This window comes from Anguilla rostrata, chromosome 8, assembly GCF_018555375.3.
Source record: "Anguilla rostrata isolate EN2019 chromosome 8, ASM1855537v3, whole genome shotgun sequence".
Taxonomy (NCBI): Eukaryota; Metazoa; Chordata; class Actinopteri; order Anguilliformes; family Anguillidae; genus Anguilla; species Anguilla rostrata.
Genome location: NC_057940.1, coordinates 15,728,701 through 15,752,198, shown reverse-complemented (window position 1 = coordinate 15,752,198; position 23,498 = coordinate 15,728,701). Strand labels below are relative to the sequence as shown.

The 23,498-nt window shown below is 40.1% G+C and overlaps 1 protein-coding gene across 2 annotated transcripts in view; it reads right to left on the bottom strand.

Annotated features, from left to right (window-relative positions):
- Positions 1-23,498, bottom strand: part of LOC135260938 (vasoactive intestinal polypeptide receptor-like) — a 56,005-nt gene that overhangs the window by 13,543 nt on the left and 18,964 nt on the right. For both annotated transcript variants that reach the window (XM_064346693.1, XM_064346692.1), the window contains exons 4-6: positions 10,259-10,365; positions 9,010-9,107; positions 5,096-5,228 (exon numbers count right to left, since the gene is read on the bottom strand). In XM_064346693.1, coding sequence (XP_064202763.1) covers positions 5,096-5,228; positions 9,010-9,107; positions 10,259-10,365 — 338 coding nt within the window. The remainder of the gene's footprint in view (positions 1-5,095; positions 5,229-9,009; positions 9,108-10,258; positions 10,366-23,498) is intronic.

Sequence of the window (23,498 nt, the reverse complement as noted above, 5' to 3'; positions counted from 1 at the left end):
CACATCTTTCAGGCTGTGATGGACAATGTGTTCAGTTTGAGCCAACTATGCACATTAAAATATGAAACTGAAAATCTACAAATGAAATACTGTATGAATTGAAGGATTTAAAAAGGCTGGCCTTTCTTCTTCCTCATCTTTGGTTGATGTGTTAATCCATAACTTTCACCACTTACTACTGTAACTTCTCTCCCATCACAATGCCACTGTGTTACAGTATGTATAGATAACATGCCATTTGTTCACGTTAAAAACCACAAAATGTCAAAAATGGCAGCATAGCCGCCATACCTATTCAACTGCATAATGAATTTTTGAATCCAAACACGCCGCTCACGCAGTACAACAGGCGTAATAAAATCGTGCATTTTACATCCTTTGTGCAGGGTGCATTACGGGAATGGATTCGCCTCTGTTCCCCGCGAGGGGAACAAATCAAGCGGAAATTGCCGGAATGGTGTTATCCGCAGAGCTTAATGTGAGAGAATCGCCCCTGCACTGCCCTGAGAGCCTCCGGGAAAAAAGGAAAAACAAAAAACCCTTCCCGGCCCCGACGGCAAAGCCTGTAGCGTGAGACTGATAAAAACCTCTCAGAGTGAGAGGCTAGCCTGGAGGGCAGGCAACACTGATCCAATGTCCCCATCGAGCGAACAAGTAAAGCACTCTCCGGTACTTCATTTTACATCCAATATATAATAATCTATCAGCGCGGCGGCTAATGTACCGCATTGTTCGCAGGGAACATGTTTGATGAGGCATGCACCCTGTGAATCCCCTGTTTCTCTCACCCTGAATACTTGGGCGTGTATTCAGGGTGAGAGAACGAAGAGATCAGCAGGAACTCTCACAGGCATAGAAGCCCACTGCTTCATTTTACAGAGTAGCACACTGAATTCACAGGCAAATTGAGCACCGGATATGAGCAAGCCTTTTTTATAATTATTATACAATAAATATTTCATACATGTGATTAAAAATTTGCCAAGCTTTTTAAATTGGGTTTGATAATGCAGTACGTTCATAATTAAATTCTGTTGAGGCCCTAAGAATTAATGGAAAATAAATGGTACATGTTGTAGCAGCTTATAATTGTTAAAAGGGCCGGATCACAATTATGTTCACTATTTGTTTCCAATTTAATTTTAATTTTAAGAAAATTGATTTGTGCTTAATTTAAAAGTAAAAGCTGTTAAAGTTAAACCAAGTAGAGCCAGTAATTTATTTTCCTGTGCCTTATAGTACTCATCCGCTTCCAAGAGTCTTATTTTGCAGAATTTTGATGAGATATACGCATTATTTTATTTTCAAATTGATGTAAAAACTGCTAAACTTTGATGCATTAAAGTTCAATGACAGCACAAATAAAGGAAACAGATTTGAGACTTTTTTACTAATAAATCTACTAACTATGCATGAAGAAGGCACAATTTTCAAAGTTTCTTCTTGAAAGTTTTGCTCAAGCTCTGTCAAGTTGGTTGGAGATGTCTTGTTGCAGATTTTCAAAAGCAAAAATAAGAGGACATTGACTAAACACCTCAAGGTCAATTTAACTTTATAGTGAAGCCACTTCAGTGAAAATTTGGCCTTACACGTTGGCTCACTGTCCTGCTGAAAGATGGATGATTTCCCTTCTACAGGTTTTTAGCAGACCAAAGCAAGTTTTCTTTTACTATTTGCTCCATCCATTTCAACCCCCGTTCTGGCAAGTTCCCCAGTGACTTCCGCAGAGAAACATCCCCATTACATTATACTGCCACCACCGTGCTCGACAGAAGGGATGGCGTTTGGTCGAGCGGTTGGGTGCCACTAATGCTTTGCATTTAGACAAAAAACAAAAACGTATATCACCCGAGCACAACATTTGCAGTGTAGCTTTAATGCTCTGTTTCAAACACAATACACAGAATTTGAGATTTTTTAACTCTCCATCAAAAGAAAATGAGTAGTGCTCTAGATCATGAGCGATTTGTGCAAGCTGAATCAGTGAGAGACATTTCTCTGCAGTGCACAGCACACGTGGGTTTGACTTTGGCGTGAAGAGTGGGGCGTTTAAGTGGCAAACGGGCAGATAGTCACGGTTTATGACATTCGTGCTACGCTACGGCGTCCACTCAGTGTGATTACAGGCCGGGTTCCAGCTGCTACCCCTCAGACAAAGGCACGCCTCTCGCGATGCTCGTGGACGAACGCTGGCCGGACGGGACTCTGCATTCTCCCTGGGCGTAAACATGCTGTCTAAGACTCCCCATCTGCCAAATGTAATCTTCCTGCACGTACCATGCTGAGCCTTCCACTTGCTTATTATGTTTACAGTTGACTGAAAGCCACTCCAAAGCACACATACTCAGGCCACAGTCCAAGTTTAAAGATTGCACAATGTTTTCATGCTGTAGTTAGGATCATTATAGAAAACAAAGGATTAAACAGCTGTTGCGTTTATTTTGATTTGTTTTTAAGTATTCCCTTATTTATCAAAATGAGAATCACAAATTTTGATCACACGCATTCAGAGCAAATGCAGTCCAAAGTCAATTGTACTGGAAAAATATTGTGTAATCCTCCCGGCATTGTCTGACTGCATCAGTCTAAAAGCCAAAGGATACATTTTCATTTATAAGAGACAGACTCTCATATATTTCATATATACTGTATTATCAAAATTTGATTTCATGTTACAAAAATGTTTTGAGACAAATGTGAGTGCTTTGCAGAAAGGTCTGCATTTTGTAGTTGTGTGTCCTGACATGATCATGCTTGTAGTCTCGCTTTCATTCTCATCTCTTTATTTCCAAATAAAGAAGCAAATAATTCCTTTTTTGCCAAAGAAATTTATGACAAACAAAATGCACGCAGAATGGCTAACCTTGACGTGTAATATTGCGTTACAATTCTATGTACGGGCAGATGAGGCTCTAGGACGGAAGTAGTTCACAGTATTCCGTGTTCACGGTATTCCGAGTTCACGCTGGGACCAGGGTCAAGGAATCGGCGCGCCATCTGAGCAGGGCGGGTGTCAGAGGATGACAACCGATTCTACGGTTCTGATGGATGCAAACATCCCTCACCACAACCACTGGGCCCTTGAGTACAAGCAAGGAGTTTGGAACTGGGTGGGCGAGCTCGGCGGGGATGAACCTGCGCAGGTGCGTAGAGTCCGATGATGAATGACGGGCAGGAGATACATGCTCAGAAGGCTGATGGGCAAACGCCAGGGCCTTGGAATTTAACGCAGGCTGCAATCCGTCAGGAGTGGCAAGTCATGGCAGCGGAAGACACAGAAGCGCGGGGGGGGGGTGGGTGGTTAAGGGGGGGGGGGGGGAGCAGGACATCGGCCCAGCAGCTGCGTTCTGAATCAGGCCCTGCAGCCCCGTGGTCCCGGTCCGGGAGATCGGCCCACAGGGGGGTTTCGGGTTCCAGGAGATAGCACAAGGGTGCGAAGCAGCAGCTGGGGAAACTACAGCCCTGAACCGGGCAGACGTCTCTGTCTTTAATCATAAACTGAAGTGCTATCAGACCGTCTTTAATCATATACTGTAATGGTGCTCTTTTATCATGAGAGGAATTTGTACTTCGTGCCACATTTGTACATCATTTACAATCTTCATTGCCAATAAAAACAAGAAAAAACAGCCGTGTCAAGAGCACAAAATAAAGTTGCAGAACAAAAATACATTCTAATCCATTCCATCTATACACTCAGTATATGGCAGTTATACTGTGCGATTTGGGTCTTCATAACGACTTTATCAGCATGAACAATACTCCAGGGACAAATCTATGATTAAACACAATAAACCTGAGAGAAAATGCTCGGATGGTCCCAGAAATGTACCCATCAGGCTGGTAAGACAATTCTCACTTTGTTCATTTCAACTGCACCCTGACTGTACATTCAAAAAATATACTATAGCAAGGCAAACTTGCAGTCATATTTCAAAGAAACGTAAAAGGACACATTTAAATGATCTATCTCTTCTGTGACTAAGCATCTGCTTCTCAACCTGACGGTGCCCAGTGCCCAGTATTTGGCAAACAAGCACTCCTTTAGTTTCCAGCTGTATAAATTAATTAGCATCAGTCCCTTTGAGGTTAAGAACTTGATAAATATAGCTACACCCTTTAATGACTTTGCATGAAAAGTGCACTTGAACATTTATCATGGGGAAAAAGTAAACTTGAAAAATAACAGACAAAAGCCAGTAATGTCTCATGGTAGAGTTTATCTACGCTGGTAAGGGTTCTTAGTTCAGTGGTGAAGAGTGTTGTATATCTCCACATCAAAATGTAGGCTCATACATTGAAAGCACGGTGGAGTACTTCTGAAACGCAATGCACATCTACTGTAAAATTACTCATCTAGTTACAGCTAACTACAATTTAATAGACAATGACCTCAAAGGGAACATATTCACAAGCATGGATTTACAGTACTATTGCATTTCTAAATACAGAACAAAGCAATGGTCTCTAAAACAATATTTTAAATGAACCATGAAATAGTTATATAACAAATTAGTAAACTCATACTGTACATCTAGAAAAATTCAACTCAAATAGGACATGATACTATTGGGGTTGTACCTGCATAGTCAGATACTATCTATAACCACACTTATGGGTATTGACCTGATGCTAAGATTGTGGCAGATATGTATTTCTACGTTTGGTACTGTAATACCTTTCCTGGCTTATGTTCTCTGCTTAATAACAAATTAAGCAAAGTGAAATATTTTGTTATGGAAATAAAAATGTGTAAAATGTTCACGCCTGTGCTTCGCTATCTCTTCCATGACTCTAGAAAGTTGGTTGCATTTGTGCTACAATGTAAACCAGGGAGGCATCAGACAACACGACCAGAAAAATACTGATTATTGATCTCGGCCCCAGATTTTCCATATTACGCACCCGTAATATAATGCATTGATTTATTATTGTTTCAAAAGGCAATAATTTCATAGATTAAAATGACACTCATGAAAAGGAGATTAAGTGTTTGAGAAGCATAAGAATCCACCAATATGTATTAATGGATTATGAATGCTTAAAATCATGCTACATACTGTCTGTAATAGCGGCACAGAGAGCATCAGCTTACTGATTCCGAAGAGCAGTTCTCCGACTCTCCAACCTCGTACAGCACGACATCCTTGATGAAGACAGTGACGGCTTTCAGGATGAAGGACACAAAAAGGTGCATGTGGATGTAGTTCCTTGTGCAGTGCAGCTTCCTGTGGATGAAAATGGGGACATTTAAATCAGCATCTGACAGCTGCAAGGGTCAACTGCATAGCCAACGTGAAATTACTGCACCCTTGCTGCAATGCAAACGAAATGTGATAATGATTCTGCACATGGCCGACTTGAATTAAACATTTATTCTTGATGTTGACACATAATCAACAAAAGATAAAAATGGTAATTGCACTAATATTTATTTGCAAGTCAGAGTTAAGGATAAATGTTCCCCAACTCCAGTCCACAATGTTTACACAGTGTTGTGATTCAAAATGAACAATTATGCTTTTACATTTTGCCTGTGGAATTAATCATGAAAAAATTCCAAGCAAGAAAATTTAAATATTGTTTATTTATTAAAATGTTTTGGCATTTAAAAGACATGGTCACAGCTCCCTTGGAAGCCATGTAATGATACTTGGCATCAGTTCAAACAGATGACAGTGTGCGATATTTAGCCTTTTTTTTTTTTCAAACCCCAGCATTAGGTTTGAGAGAGCCCTTGGGTTTTGTTTTATGAAAGTCCCCAAGCCCTGCGTTCAGCTCTTCCCATTTTAAGTTTCCCCTAATGTGCCATACACAGAGCCATAGAACATGGCTAAAACTGCCAGGGAACTGATGTTATGGACACGCTACGGTGTAATTCTAAGCGAACCAGTTGCCTCAGTGTTCCAGGCAGGACAATATCCAGTATCTCATCTCAATCTGCTCGAGTGTCCACACCGCTTATGATATCCAGGACCAGTCACGTTGTCCTGGAGAGTCCGGAACATAAACATCACACGCTTCTCCAGGCCAATCGCAACAGGAGTGGAGCCAGGAGCAGAGTGGGCCTGTTTATTCCACGGAGCGCAGAGTGGATGAGCATTATCTCGTAGCATCAGCCCGCTCTCTGGCTCTGTATCGCTCAGCCAATTCAGCCTCACGAGCACAGTTCACTGTCATGTATAATGACAGCTGACAATGGAAAGGGCGATGACTGAGAGAGTGGAGACACTGTGGCACTAGAAAAACATTTAAAAATGCATTTTTTTTAAAGAGCTGATGGTTTAAAGATTACAACAAAGGAGTTAATTTTTCCGCATCAACACTGCCGGAGTGGAACGCACAGGTGACGAAGCAGCGTGGAGCTTTTACAAAAGCTTTTGAGGGATGAGAGCCATTTATGCCCACTCACCTCTCCTCTCATGGGCTGGCTAAGACACATCCTGGTCATAAAGCAGTTCAGTTGTGACACTTTCATGTGGCGGTAAGATGGAATTCAAAGCCACAAAAGGGGGTCATTCAATCCCTGACCTTGTGTTCAGCTAAAGTTTTTTTTATTTAATTTTTTTTACCTTCAGTGTTATTGTGTTGCTCAAAGGATACTCATTACATTGTGGGTGGCACAACTGCTCAGTGGTTAGGGTACTGGACTCAACCAGTACAATGCAGTTCTTAAGATGAGATACAGAGCTTGTGCCCGTAATGGAGGATTATATCAAAAATGCTTGTTTTATCCTCACTAAATAATTTACCTAACTGAATAGATGGACAACACAAAGGATGCCCACTAAAAAAATCTTAAAGGGCTAATAAACACCAAATTACACGTTTTGATTTCTAAAGCCGAGTACCATGTCTCCATCAAATCACATTAGTCCTATAGTAAAAGAATCAAAAATCTAATTAAGCCAGAGTCAAAAAAGAGCCATGCACTGCTAAACCAAAGGAGAAAAGTTTTGTTTCGTTTCACCAAGAGCCCAGCCCAATTCTGCGATGTAGAAGTAGGTAAAAGCTTGTATGTATTCACACCGTTCTAATATGACAGCACAAATTGCCTAGCTCATTTCAAACCATCAGTGCTTGAGTTGTGACAGCCTGGACAGTGATTTCTTTCTCTTTAGATTAGTTTAGCTTGAAATCCTTTTTAGTCTTTCCTTGTACCATTACAGTTCCTTTTTCTATATTTTTCTTTAGATCTATATTTGACATTTTATTAGTTAATTAGTAGTAGTGAGTATTTTATAGTTCATTCATTGTTAAGATTTAGGTAGTTAAGCTAGTTTTTATAATTGTACATGGCTTTTCCAATTGAAACATTAGCCTTTTCTAAGTGTAGTATTTTCCAATTTTAGTATCAAGTAACAATTTCCGCAAGTAGGCTAAGTCCAGCTGTTTTCTAATTTTAGCTGAGATAGCTAGCACGGACTTCGCTTGTTGCGTCCACGGCTGTCAGTGCACCACCAAGTTAATCACATTGTTGTGCTTCTGCAGCTGAATGTTCAAAGTGAAATCGTTTGATTATGGTGACCAGCTAGCTAATGTTAGTCTACTTTCCATGGTCATGGATCATAATGTAGTTGACATGGTTTCTTGCCGGTGCAGTAAATAAGATAAAGGATGTGAGGGAATGATAAAGTTGGATAATTTTCAAGATAGTAAGCAAATCAGGGCAGATGTGGCCCGGAGTCACTTGCTATCTGGGTTGTCTACTCTGTAACCGCATAAAGACAGCATTCGAGTCATATTCAGTTTATTTTGCCGAAATACCTTTGCTGGTTTTTGGGAAACAATGATTCAAAGTCATTTGCAAACATTATGACAGCAAGTACAGCTAGCTTGAACAACAGTTTGTCCCTTTTCATAACAGTGACAGAAGCAGGACTCTTTTTTTGGATTGTTTTCCCTCTCGTTGGCTTCGCCTACTAGCTTATGACATGTTCTATCGCCCCTCCCTCCTTCCTCCCTCTCTGCTCTCACTCTTAACCCCAACTCCCATATTTAAAATTGTGAAGTGGGCAAAGACAGCTCAAAAGCTGATTTTGCTGTACACTTTAATATATTCATGTTTGAATGTTTCCTTTTAGTAAGATAAAAAAAATTTCAGTCAGGAAAATGTCCTGATTCTCCAAAGTGGAGCAATGAAATGAAAAGAACTTCATTCGACAGAAAGTCCATTTACACTGTAGAACTGGTCTGATATTTGAATAATAATATCCTCATCTCAGCTGAAGTGAGGGGCCAAAACAGAGCAATTTTTCATGAGGATAATAACCTGGCAAAAGCTACAAGCGGAAACAATACTTCACATACATTATGTGATAAAAAATCTTTGAGTTTTTTTTTTTTTTTGGCATTTTCAGACATGTAATTAAATGGAATTGTGTACACAATATTGTTGTGTCGCTTTTACATTATATTAATCAAGTAGAAGCACATCATGGCTCATGTACCGTATGCTGATTCATTGTATGACTTCTGTCCCGTTACTTTCAATGATTCACTTACAGCTCTGAATTTGAAGATGCCACAGTAGTCTTCACCCCCATTTTAATTCTACATGCATCTTTCATGAGAATGCACCCCTTACATATCATCCATTTACCTTGTGGCATGTGCACCAAAAATTAAATTGCTTATTTTTAATCACTCTGCCCCAAAAATGAATAAAAAGGAAGCAAGTGCTTTGATTAATCAATAAAAAGTGAAAACAAAATTTGGATATCATTTTTTATACTTATAGTTACATTTCTTTACTGAAGTTTATACATATCACTGTCAACTGAATGTTTTATGCATGTATTTCCTGTTCACCTGAATATTTTAATGCATGTGTTTCCTGTTTATTGGAAGGTTATTATGCATGTATTTCCTGTACACCTGAAGGTTTTAAAGCATGTATTTCCTGTTCACCTGAAGGTTTTAATGCACGTATCACTCATTCACCTGAAGGTTTGATGTATATATCACCTGTTCACTGGTTGATTTAGTGCAGGTTGAAGTGAAACTTACCTAAAAATACACAGAATGATGATGGCTGCTGTCAGGGATATCAGAGAGACGCTGTGGCCGATGGTGTAGCCAATCCTCACGGACAACAGAAAATTCCCCTGAGAGGTAGAAACAGCCACCAGTTATGTACATTACTTATCACACAGCAAGCAGTCATACAGAGAGAGGATGTATCTCTCATACTGCGAGTTTCCTGGAGACCTGCATATGCAAGCATCAGTCAGCAAACTACAAACCTGAACCTGACAGCCATCTAGCGAGAAACACAAAGGACAACTCTTTAAGGTTTGCCGTCTGTATTTATTGAGATAAACACTAATTCAGTTCTAGCCTTTTGCTCTGGAAAATATATCGAGGGATTTTGTAACCAGAAAAAAAATGTAAAAAAATAAATAAATACGAAATGAAATGAGAAAAACGTTTGATTGAATGAACCAAGAATTTATAAATAAGCCTTTGCACTCAGCATATGGAGCTGAACAAATTCCCTGCAGTTAAATTTGTACTTTTTAAAAACTTTAAAAGTAAACTTTTAAATGAAATAAATCTAAGATTAGATAACTTAAAAATTCCATTCAACATGGAGAACACGACACAGGTAACATCACAGCAACAAATACAGCTTGATATAACACCATGAGATCTGTGCAGTATTTTTTTAGTCAGAAAGCAATAAATAATAAGTAAATAAATGAAAAAATAAATAAATGATTAAAAACTCTTGCTTTGTAGTAACTATAAAATATTTTATATATTCCCTGCTGACTTCTGATTTAATCTATCCCCAAATCTTCACAGGCCACTTCAATGAGAAAGTAATGTCACATGTTTGATAAATGACTGTACCATGTTAGGATGAGAAAGGGTCCAAAGCTTTGCCGTAATCTCTGGAGATTCTGCTAAAGATTTATTTCAGAGCATCCAGCTCTCGGACAGAGTCAGGGTCAGAGCACAAGGTTTACTTCCTGCTCTTTATTGGGAAATTCCTCAATTTACAGGTCTCTTCTGCCAGCGTGGCTGAGGAGTCCTTCCCTTTACTGATCCGCAGAGGATTAACCAAGTTTTCCAAGTTTATGACCAAAGCTGGATCAAAGCCAAACTCTGCGAGTGTCCATTCAATGACACAGTGACTACTGCTTATGTAAGATAACTGCCACGGTATTCCTTTTTGCAATGACGGGTTAAGCAAGCACTGCAGTCAGATACAAAAGGACCATTGCTACAGCATGGTGAAAGGTTGCAGCCTTACCGCATCATCGCTGCTGGTATTGTTGAGATTGTAACCACAGTTCAGGGCGTAGCTGGTTGGATGCATCTCTGTCCATCCATCGCTGGTGCACATCTTTGAGAGATTCCCTGAGGGACAGAAGGAAATATTCATGCTCTCCATTAAAAGGTTAGAAGAATGCATATTGTAAAAATGCAAAAAAAACAAAACAATATTTTGGGAGTTGGATGGGGCTGAGGTCAGGGATGTGTGCAGGCCAGTCAAGTTCTTACACACTATTCTCGACAAAACCATTTATATATGGACCTTGCTGTGTATTCGTGGGAATATTCATGCTGAAACAGGAAAGGGCCTTCTCTAAACTGTTGGGGAAGCATAGAATAATCTAGAATATCATTGTATGCTGTAGCAATAACGCTTTCCTTCACTGGAATTAAGGGTCCTAGTCCAAACCATGAAAAATAGCCCCAGACCAAGGGGCAGCCAGATACTTTTGCTCATATAGTGTACTTGAAACCTTGTTAGGTTTTGTGCAGATATAACTCAGAGATGCCAAAGCCCTGGGCTTGCATTTGAATGTCTGCCCTTTGAAGTAAACTTCTTCAGGTCCTGAAAAAGCCAGAAGTGTAAATTTGAGTCAAAAGTTCCATGCCTTCTAATGAACTAATTAAAGTAAGTTTGGAGCTCCTCCAGGAATGCCCCGTCAAAGAAACGATTGATCCCCAATTCTGCGACTCTCACTTCAAGCAAACGGAAATCATTGCCACCGGGCAGCTGTCCCTCAGTCCTGCAGACTGAGATGTGATCGTGCCCCCGGGGAGTCCGACCGCTTCTCATGGGACACTAATTAGCTGGGTCCATACTATATGATGAAGGGAACTTTATTAAAACAAGCTAATTTTACTCTTACCGGCTCTTTATTTATGTATTTGTTTTGGGGGGGGTGGAGCCAATGATGTACCATTCCATGGATATCCATACATAATTGACAAAGGGGGAGTAGAACCTCCAACCTTGAGTTCTGCCAGCACTCCTTATTGCAGAGCAATGAATGTCAGCCTTTTGGGGAGCTGCCCCAAGAACGCATACCCAGCATGAACGTATCCGCAAGCTGGGAAAGCCAGCGGGTGAAGAGCAACTCTGAAAGGGATCAATCACTGCGGCAAAAGAAGGGCCAGTACCACTGAATAAAAAACATGGGAATAGGAGCTAGGCTCTCCTGTGAGAAAATAATTATTTCAATAAGTTATGAGATCGGAAATATACTGTAATCATTGCATGTTTGGACATACTGTACGTCAGAATGTATGAGACAAATTTGAAATTCAGTTCAGACCACACCTATATTTGTATCTGTTCACGTATACTACACAAATTATACTGTGTGTGTATATATATATATATATAACTGTACATTATACTTACAATTTACATAAACGTTCAGTATCAGTCATCGGCATATTCAGAGAATCCTAAGAATTTTTCCTTTGGTATTAACCTGGGCAAAACCTAGACAGACGTAGACACAGCAGAACACCTAATCTACTAGACAGCAAGCTGCAGGATAGACCATTTATACCCTCGGAACAAACAAAAGAGCTAAACGTTCAGGTGCTCAGATTATACTCCAATTAAGGCTGTTGTAGCGATATGAAATGGGATTGCCATATTGATTTAGTTCCTGCTATTCATGGAAAAATTAAATGTAAAATGGATGAGTATTGACCCGGGACATGGAAAGTGAGTCATCCTCAGAGAAGGTTCCACAAAGTCACTTTGGTTAATAACATGTTCAACATGCTAATTTTGCTGAGTGTAATTTAGCACACAAAGAATGCCCTGTGAGGCCTGTTTTTTTATTTTTTTATTTAATGCCTGTATCAGAGGTGTGACCCTTTTACAGTAAGCGTGAAATGTGACTGCGTCTTGAATTTTTGGTTTTTCAAACCAGCTCCAAAAATGAAAACATCAAGGTGTCGGTACGCGTCAACGGGTGGAATGGGAAACACCGATGCACAACTGCTGCTTATTATACCGATTAGTATTGATTGATTCAAACCCTTCACAGCTCAGCTAATTAAGGTATACAATGCTTTCGGCATGAAATTAATCAGGTCTGAGAATTAAGAAGAGGGATGATTTTATTGGAAACGTGCAACATCAGAACTGAGAACAGTTTGGGTTCCTGGCTATTGAGCAAACCGAAAAACAATCCAACTCCAACAGCTGTGAAACCAGAAATCAACGTGAGGCTTGGAATTCTGGGCAGCTCCAAAATGTAGAAGACCTTCTGTATCAGCTGCTCACCTGGAACTATTCATGCTTAGCTTTACTGAGCGCTGCAATATTCTGGAAACAGTTTTTCACACTAAAATGCTTTTGATAAGATACGTAGTTTAGTCTCCAGAGCAGGGTTGAAGGGCATACCATATTGATGTGGGCCATGGCCACATGCAGGGACATACAGAAGTGCCTTTTGTGTTGCAGCTTGCCTTGTAGTAGCTAGTAATTTAGATCAGAAAAGAAACTTTCGACACATATCCAGAGCTGTCTCATTCCTTTTTAGCTGTATCATTTTTCCTTTCCTTCTAAGCGCAGAGGTGTCATGGAAATATCCCTCACCTGTCAGACGGGACCCTTAAAATACTCTGCAGCTCAAGACTTCTACTCAATCAGACAATAAGCACAATGCACTCATTTCCTTGAATATATTATTTGGAGGTAAATTAATTCCCTTTTTCTTTCATGAAATTAATCCTTAGGATTTTTTGTTCTGTGAATTTTACCAGGCACACAAGGTAGGCACTGCTTAACCATATAATGATATTTTTGATACTGTAGCTTGGCACAAGCACTCACTTTCCTCCCTTTGGTTTGTGGTTTCTATTTCTCAGAGATATACATACTGTATATATAAAAAAAAAAAAAACAAACCCATCACTGGCACAGATGGATCCCCCAATATACAATGCAACATCCAAGGAAGCCCCTGCCCCCTCAACCCACCAGTGACACAGTGCAAGCGGAGTATTACACACTGCAATGTCATCGGAAAGTTCTGAACTCCTGCACATTAAATGTAAGTCAATGGCAACAAGTTTTTTCTTGTCTCCCAATATGCTGATTTGTTAAGTTATTGTGCTATTTGGACAAGCCGGTGAATATTTTGTGGACGAATCCGGGATTCACTGTATCACATGCAGTGAATCCCGGAACTACCGATTCACTGTATCACATGCACTTCGTGGACAACTGGACCTCAAGTCCCTACTGCACAATCTCTGGCTCCAATTTGTACAACATGACGGCGTCCACGTACTACACCTCCCGGGCTTCAAAACCATTTTCACCAAGCCCATGAAGAGTCAATGGGTGGCGTGACTCCATATTTTTCTACAGTCTATAATTGAAACTCAGTTTCATTAGTATTCAGTTTTCTAAATCAGTTACTAAAATGTGAATTTAATTAAGAATGTCAACAGTAATAGTCTTCTGAAAATTAAAAGACCATCCAAACAGCTCCAGTGGACTACCTGACTGAATGAAAATGACACAGCCCTGGGTTTTAGAGAGTCTGGCAGGACCCTGGAGCAAGCCAGACTCCCTAAAACCCAGGGCTGTGTCATTTTCATTCAGTCAGGTAGTCCACTGGAGCTGTTTGGATGGTCTTTTAATTTTCAGAAGACTATTACTGTTGACATTCTTAATTATTTAAAATGCCGAGGCTAAGTTAACGCCAGTGGAACCACACTCAAGGAAATTAGTGTGGCGGGCGGGGTTGGTGCATACAGGGGAAGAAAACCTCCAGGACCGTGCTACTTTATGAACCTGTTACTCAGGAAAGCGCTGGAGTGTTTGAGTTGAATCTCGAGCACTGCCTTGCCTTGTGCTCTGCAGCTGGGGGAGAGTGTTTGGATATGACTGATAATAGATCATTGACCTTGCACAAAACTTTGGAAAATGAGTTTTAAATTACTGCGCATACAAAAACTAGAATAATCTCAATCTGGCCACGTTAATACCGCTCTCATGTTAAAAGTTTATTTCCTAATGCTATAACTAAGGAGTGTGTCTACCACTGTCCAAATACTTATTGGTTGAACTGTAATTGCATATGTAAGTTCCCTTTTAAAAAGAGCAGTCAATCTCAGTGTGTTTTTCTGGCTAAAATAAAGGATAAATAAAATAAAATATCTGGGTTATATCCGTATCGGGAGGTAATATCTTAGAACGTAGCACAATGCTGGCCAACAAGACAACGCAACATATATGCACCAAATATGCTACACATTTAAATCACAGCTGATGAAGTGAATAAGTCATGATAAATGTAGTATTTCATAATACATATAAAATCTGTTATGTTTTTCCTCTATAAATAGACTTACATGCTCATCTACTTCTTTCATTAACGTGGAAACTCAGTTTGCATTTGTCTTATAACATAAGCCAATATGGTCAGATAAACATTGATGATTGATACCAGCCCCATATTTTCCATATTGTTCACCCCTAAAAACAGCAATGACGCTGAGAAAAATGTGAATATTAAGGAAAGCATAACAACGAGAAGAATCTGTCCAGTCAGCCTCCTTCCACTTATCCCATGACTCTACTTATCTGACTCAAACTGAGAACTCATCCCACAGAGATAATTCCCAAGGCTGGCTATGCCACTGGAAGATGAATTGCACAAATTACTCATGATTACACATAAATTACAGTGTGTGCTGCGCATATCCCACTGCCAGTTACCCGAGGCCTGAAGCAGAGCCCTCGGCAAAATGGCTTCTCATCAGCAGTCATCTTAATAAAAGGAGAGCTGCTGAGGGGGTGGACGGAGGCCAGTGACCTGAAGAAAGAGCATAGCCTCGTGTTTTTACTTACAATTCCACTACTCAGCAACAATGCAAATCCTACTTAAGCCCTTTCCGTACAGGCAGTTTGGCACTTGCATGATCTTTGAGATTTAGGGGGCGGGAAAAAAAAGTGACACATCAATGCCGGCAACGCCTCCAACCGCATGAGTACCTTAGATCAAATTTCTTTGTGTTCAAGTGATTTTTTCTCCCAGGGCATACATCCCTCACACTGCATATTTTTCTTCATTTTGCACATGAGGCATTTGAGTGCAGTGTGTCTGAACACACAGGCTTGTTATAGGTATTTAGTATGTGATGGTTAACATTACCAAACATTCTGACTCAAACATTTTGCTTGAGTGCAAAGAAACAGTATTATCATTAATCTTACTCCTGGACTAATATTGACTTTCAACCAAAGCCCATGCTGTTTATTTTCTGATAGATACGCCTATTTTGCCCTGGTAGAACAGTTTCTTCAAATATTCTTGCAGTCGTACACCTCTGGTTCTTTTCGGCACCTATGAATCCTTTGGTTCTTGTTTTCTCTGCCCCCTTAAGTTGAGCAGATCAGTCAGGATGCAAAACATATCTGGAATTCCTGCGGTAATCATCCTCCCTTAAAATCACATAAAAGAATGCCCTTCCCATGACTACCCGGTGTGCTTTGGATAATGCATCATGGTCAAGAGTTAATTAAACACAGACGTTTGCCATTACATCACGGTCATGGCTTCCAAAATCTTGATTTAAAGATGTGTTTTTAAAAACATCTCATGGATGTGCAGCTAGTTTGTCTTTGGCGCGATAACAGCCTACCAAGAAAAATACCTAAAAGCGAAGGTTAGTCAAACTCTGATCTTCACGTTGGGAAAAGTCCCAATTAATTTCACTCACTTTGGGATGAAGGGCTCAGTCAGAAGAAAGACAACCTACCCGTTACCTGAAGCATTCCCTCACCGCTCTTGGACTGCCAGTGTAAACTATACCATGGGGAAAAAAGAATCAGGCCAAAAGCCAGAGTGGAGTAACAGGGGGAAAAAAAACAAAACACCACTATTGGTAAGAAGGCAAGAAGGGCCGGTCATCACACTGCGATGTACAGTCTAAAAATGAGCAACATACAGTGGCAGGCATACATGATGACTGAATACATGGACATCTACAGTATACTGTAAGCATATACAGTAACTATAAGCTCATCACCACTATGTGAACACCAGTCATGCCAGGGATTTGAATGTTAATGAATAAACAAACGGTGTTTTGATACATTTATATATGATATAAGAATAACATATATAGCCAAACAAGGTTATTTGCATCAGTGGACTAGATCTAGATCCTGTTTGATCTCAAGCTGGCAGGCTAGCTAGCTAAATTTACAGTTCAGTAGTTCAGTATGACTAGTGTTGTCTTTGCACTTTGATAAATTACAAATAAGAATTCTACTTTTGTGTTGCAGATCTTTCTTGCAGTGATATACATTATGTCATGCCTTAGGAAAGTAATGCGTGTTTACTCGTGAGTACATAAAATATGTAAGTGCACATATTTAGTGCCATATAAACACAAGTACAAACATTTGGTACATCACTCCCTTTGACCTTATGACTTCATGTTTATGTAGAGTGCATTTATAGAACTTCCTGATGTTTCCCCAAAGAGGTTATCATTATTTGACAATATTTTTACATCAAAGTGCCAGTACCTTTGATCTTCTTTTCTTTTTTTTTACAAAAAGCAAATCATGCACTTCCTAAGAGGCTATCAATATGTCTAGTAATAATTCTGGTGGAGTATACTAAGAAAAGAAATTAATTAAATAACCACTCATGTTGGTCTACAAATTCTTCCTTTGCCACTTTGATCTGAATTTAAAGTAGTACTAAATCTATCAATAATTATGGTGCATGCTTCAGTGTAAACTATGATTTTCTGTACTCCAAAGTGCACAGTAATACTTACGTCAACACTGATTACCTTACAGTATATTATTTTTAAAATTACTTTTCAATATGGAGTGCTAGGCTTTTTCTTACTTGTGCTCATAAAACAATTGCCACAATGCCACTCATGCTTATTGGCTGTAGCAGTGGTTGAAATGGTCAGTATACATGTTCTGCTTTAAAAAAACTGTTAATACTTTAAAATGTAAAAGTTGTTGCAATAAAGTAGGTAATTGACATAATGGAATTAGGTGTGAAGGCTTCCACAACTAACAAAGAAAAATAATTTTCAAAAAGGGATAAAAAGGTTAAACCCCTTTCTGGCCCCAGTTTGACAAACTATGTTTGCTCAGAACAAGGCAAACATAGTTCTTTATTATTATAATAAAGAAAACAGAACAAATTTTCATATTGTGTATAGTATATCAACGGTATGTTGAGTTCTTATCCAATCTTGGAAAAAGGTTCACTCAGTAATGAGGGGAGTATTTTTAAAAATCTTTTACAACTTCCCTGAAGAAGAGGCCCTCTCTCATAGGAGCACATTTTCTTTGCTTTGCTCCAGAGTCATTAAATCTCAGACACATACTGAGGTAAAGGCTTTAGAAGCCTTCAGCACTTCCATACAGCAGAAACTCATGGTGTACGGCTTCAAACTTGAGTCCTGAGTTTTTATAAACCATTAGAAAATTCCTCCCCATTTGGTGATGGGAAGCCTAGATACAAAAAATACCATTAATTTTGCCAAATAAAATTTGCATTAAACAGGATTAGCCTTTTCTGAATTTTTCCAGAATTCTCTCAAATATGACATCATTGCTTTAACCACATTTTATACCCGGGACCCAGAAGGTTCTGTGCCGAGTTTGTAGGAGAGACTCGTCCAAAGGTAGTTGGCAAGCAACATCAAAAGCTAAAACATTATGACCGTGTGATAGACAGCCTGCCCTGTGTCCTGCCCTGGAGCATCAAGCAGTTTCAGCCAAACAGATGTCAGGGTAAGCCCAGGCCCACAGACCTTCAAGGAGTGGGTATGCTTTCATCATCTATAAGCCATGGTGCAGAACTCAAGCATTCAGCTGCACTTAGAATTCCACTATCCTTGCAGCCATATATAACTTGAAAATCATACAGATACGTTTAAAAATATTTTTTAAAACTATATTCAGGCCGATATCAGGGAATGATTCATAGTCTCTGAAGTGCTAATTGGCTTAAATCCAACACTGCTCAAAAGCAAAGCATGACTTGCATGAAAATGAACAGCTGTAAAGACCAACGAAGGCCATATTGCCCTTGTCATCTGCGCATAGGGTGTGAACAACCCAAGCGGGACCGTTATAACTCCTCATTTATAGGGTCATAAAAATGAAGGATCGTCACTGTAAAACAAACGGTTTCACACCTGAACAGTAAACCCAGCCCAAACCTCAAAATAAAAGCCACAATAAAAGCCCATACCAAAATGCAGCAATATGCTCCTTGCTTCCTTTCTTGTTCCAAATTGTACGTCCTTAGTGTGTCTGGTCCCTAGGAAACATGCTACATGCCCTCAACTCCTGATCCAGGTTCTGATTAGCCACGTCTAATCATGGCTACCATCACTATATCAAAAAGCTTGAAGCTGATCTGGGGTCTGTAATTAGTAGATCCCATTGACACCACATGAAAATCCAGAGGAAAAGCCAGAGGACAATTAAAGACTCTCAGCAGATACCACATGACAGGTTTATCTATCACCTGATCACATGATGACTTCAGTCAGATGATAGGGCTTCTCCCATGGGATTCTGGGTAATGAAGTGCGCAATTTACTAGCCCTTTCGCCCGGTAACTACAGCTGCTGAGTTCATTCCTGTTTATTGTGCAGAAACTCCATATGAAACTGCAAATTCCCAGTGGAAATGAGTTGCCAGTTCAAATGGCCAAAACAATGAAGCCAGATTCATTGTGCAACACAAAGAAAAAGATGAACTGAATAACTAACCTAAAAAGTTAATGCAACTCACGCAACTAAAGGCAAGCCTAAATTAAGTGTTGTTTTTCTGAATATTCCAGAGACAAAAAGACATGACATTTATGTAAACCAAAAACTAAGGCTGTTAATGTTTAGCAATTACTACCCTTATGTACCAGTGAAACACCTGTATAAAAGTGACAACTGGTGCAAGCAGACTGGCAGCGCTACTGCTCTCAGTGCAAGTTCAGCATCTGTGCCCCCATGAGGTCATGTGCTCCATGCAAGAGAGGAAAACAAGCGGACTGCTGATCAGTTACTGCTGAGGCTCATGAATTTTATTTTCAGTTCATTTCATTCTCCCTTCTTTAAATTGAATTGCTCCATACGATGGCTCACTGTCTGTCCTTCATATCGCACGTGAACCTGCATTCGTCTTTAAAGGGGAGGTGATCTATCTGTCATTTTTAAGATACCCAATGTGCGCTTTTTGGTTCAGTTCCTTTCATGCCTAATTGAACCGTTTTGGTCACGGGCCAATCTCCACGTGTGAGTTCTGCCGCAGTGTCACCTGTGCCGGTGCAGCCGTGTTCATTCGGCGGTGAGGTTCCGGCTCTAATCGGACAGCCGATTGGCTCGTAAGGTTCAGGTGCAGCAGCAGCCGAGCAGAAGGGAGACCGCAGGGATCGTTTTCAAATGGCACAACAGAGAGGCAACAGACTGCCAGCATGCAAAGACACCTGCCAGCTTTTGAAAGCTCAAATGTTACAAAACAAGGGAGGTGGTTTCATAAACAGGGATTTACCCATTTACTTTATGCATATCTGCCACGCAATCACAATTATTTCAGCAAAGCTCCTTGGCAAAAAGAACTGAAAACAAAAAAGACAAGAATAGTCTCCTGAAAGTACTATCACCATGACTGCTAAACAGTAGTGTAAATCAGATAATCTGCCCAAAGGGTGATTGCATTTGCAAGCTGTGGCTAGGGGTTTTCCAAAGTCGTTAGCCACTCAAGATTTTCACCAGCCAAATCCCCTCTCCTTAAAAAAAGTGAAAATTATAGGTAATTGGATAATGTAACTGCATGCATTTGTTTGGGCATAACATTTTATATTTTATCTGAGAAGAAACCATTACAGCTATCCAACCTGACTAAACTGTGTGTGTGTGTGTGTGGGTGTATGGATGTGTGAGTAGAAAAATCTACCCAACGGTCACCCACCAAAGTGGCTAGTGAGGGCAAACAAGTTACATGCCACTGCTGAATTCTACCCATATTTGGCAGGTGGTGGGTATTAATGTCAAGCCCTGCCCATCTGACTGTGAAATCTGCAACGGGGGACGGGCTGAGGACAGATAAGCTTTGTGCGTTTTAGTCCATCTTGTCCATGTGTGCCATGAATACAGGATTGCCCAAAGAATGCTTTCATCAGCCGGCGAAACGAGGGCATGAGGATTCTGACATTCTATGTGAGGGCCGGGCGGCTCAGAGGAGCTAATCACCCCAGTGCGTGTTGTTTCAGAGCGTTCTCCTGACACAGCAGACCGCTGATCCCTGCCAGTTTGATGGTTTAATTAGGAATTTGTTGAACAAATGTTGTTTCGATGAACGCCCATCACAAGCGAGAGCAATTACAATGTCAAGCTCAACCAAAGGTCAGAGAAGAGTAGCATTTAAAGTTTGGTAGCACCAAACTTTAAAATGCCTGCCAACTCTCAATCACAGCATAACAGCTTCATGGTCCCACCATGTCAACATTACTGTTTTTTTTTGTTTTGAGGAGGATTTAATGTGGTAACTAGTTATGTGCCCAGTGTCCTATGCAGAAAAATGTACAGAGTACTGTACAGAAATTGAATGCAAGAGTTTGAATATATTGTGCAAGTCTTTCCTTGGCAGAAGTAACTTTAAAGGAGAAGATTTCTGGCTGATACGGTGACATTTTGAGTTCTCCATTTGTCACGCACCCTGTTAAAAGACGGAGCTACTCTAATCAGTGAGCAGCAGTTCTGTTATGATAAGCAAGCCAATTTCAATCCTGTTTTTAGAATGTGCAGTCAAACTGAACCCATTGCACCTACCCAGTCCTTAAATACCTCCATGCACAGTTATTCCCATCGGTAGCAACAGTGCGTAAAAAACAGGGCGGTAGGGGTGGTCTTGTGTTCATCTCCCCCCCTCCATGCCTCAAACTGGTGCATGTACGAGAGTCAGTCAATGTCAACCTGCATTAATGTAAACAAGCCCTGAAACCAGAGAAGAGCAGAGTGACATATAAAGACAAGAACAATATAACTCAGTTGAGGAGAACAGATGTGGCAAAGCCACCTTGCTCCAGATCATGAGGTAAGAGGCAGATAAGAAGAGGGCTCATTGCTATTCATCAAACTGAGCCCTTTTATTCCAGCTGTGTTTTGCTCTCACCAAACTAGCGTTATGTTGGGCTCCACGGACAGAAAGCACAGACTAAATGGGCTGTGATAAATGCCTAGATAAAGTGTTACTGGAAGAATGATTTGATTGCGCTTTAATTGATGTAATTTAGTCCTACATCCTTTCTCCTGATGGAGGTGGTTGGTTGGACCTCATCTCAGGACATATTTGCTCACTGACGCAAAGGAAGAGATGAGGCAACGATTACAATCAAAGTTTTTTTGTTTGTGATTTTATTTTCTCCAGTGTTTCTATTGGAGAGACTCCAAGTTTCGGAACAGGGATGTGTAAACAGGAAACTGTGCCAGAGTAAAAGTGCAATGTAGTTTTGTCACAAATGAAACAGAATTTTACTGCATCACAGTGAAAAGGCTCCTTCAGCCATAACAGCTGGTATTAATATTGCATTGCCATCCCTACTACTACCAGCACCAGCACAGCTACTCAAACAGTATGGTTAAGCATATTCTCTAATTGGAATTGTTAAAAAAATCCAATATAATTTTATTAAACTCAACTCTGTTGCAATCATAAAAAATAAAAAGTTTTATTTTTCCATTTCTGAGCCTCTCAGTACCTGGAGTATCTATGCATCCATCAATGTTTGTTCTGACTTCTTGAAATTGATTGGAAATTACCCAGAAATGCGCATAGTTTAAAAAGAAAACTGGCAGGCGGGCAATGTGACTAATGAGGGGTGTCAGATTGTCACCAAAAATAGAAAAATAAGCTCTTATTTGCTAAAGTATGTGGAAAGAGAAGTCATGGGGCCAAACCCATGCACTGCTTACAATACACCACCTGCCTTCTGTGGCACAGCCATTTTCCATGCCAGAATCAAGCGGGCTCTTTAGAAATATGGGAATATGTAACGTCCTTTACATGACCACATGTATTTGAAGTATTTGAGTCATAAATAATAATTTGGCACTTTCATGATTTTATTGCAACACTGACAGCACGCCAAAGGCTGATACATTTTTCTTAGAATGTTAATTATTGTCTTGAGTAGAGGGATTTACATTGAACTGCGTGCTTACATGTAGCATAGCACATTAACTACAAAAAATTGAGGCTTATCCTTTCTGAGAAAACAGAAGCTCTGAAGCTCTAGATTAACAACTCATTACCACAGCCCCTGTGGGGGGAGGGGGGGGGGGGGAGTGGTACTCCTTCTCACATACAGACATACAGGCCTATCCTCAGCCCATGCTTTTGTTTAGTAGCTTGATAGACTGATGAATGAATGAGTTCTGCAGCCTGTTAAATCTAACCTGCGGGACCCGGTAGCATCTGTTAGATGGCATAAGATGCTTCTCTCCAAATAAAACATGGGAGGTGTCAGATGAAATACCACCAGCTGGCCTTAACATTCTTTTTATGTATGCAGCTTGAAATACTTGAAATACCTACAATCTTTCAATGGCTGGACAACCCAACTTTAAGCTGTACAGAAAAATAGCTGCACCAAACAGTGAACTTATATTGCATGATACTCTCTATGATGGATGAAAAAATGTAAATATATAAAGAGTAACAAACCCCAGGCATTGCCCATTATTGTGATATTATAAAACTATCATGATGCTTTAGTGTAACTATCATGATGTTAAATCAATCTGGAAAACATCTTTACTGGCAATCCTGTGCAAGCACTGGTTGCTCCTGGAGGGCTACGTGAAGGCAGTATTCATCATCTGATTGGAATTCTGGTTACATGGCTCAATCCAAGCCATGCAAAACAACAATTTAGAACCTCCCAAAAGCTTAACATTGCATTCTAAACCAATGACCTTCTCTCGCCTTCTGTTCATTGTAATCATCCTTCAAATTACTCACCTCCTACGATGGCGTTCTCTTGAGACACCGCACCAACACTGACACAAACCGCCTCCTCTCTAACTCATTATCAAGGGGGCTCTACTCTTTCGATCATTTCTCGAGACATCTCACAAAACAGCTTTAGCTCAGACATGCCGCTCTTGTTTATAGTTCAACACCGTTTAACTGGCAGACATTTGTCATTTTTAAATAAGTAGAAAAGTGAGAAATTTGC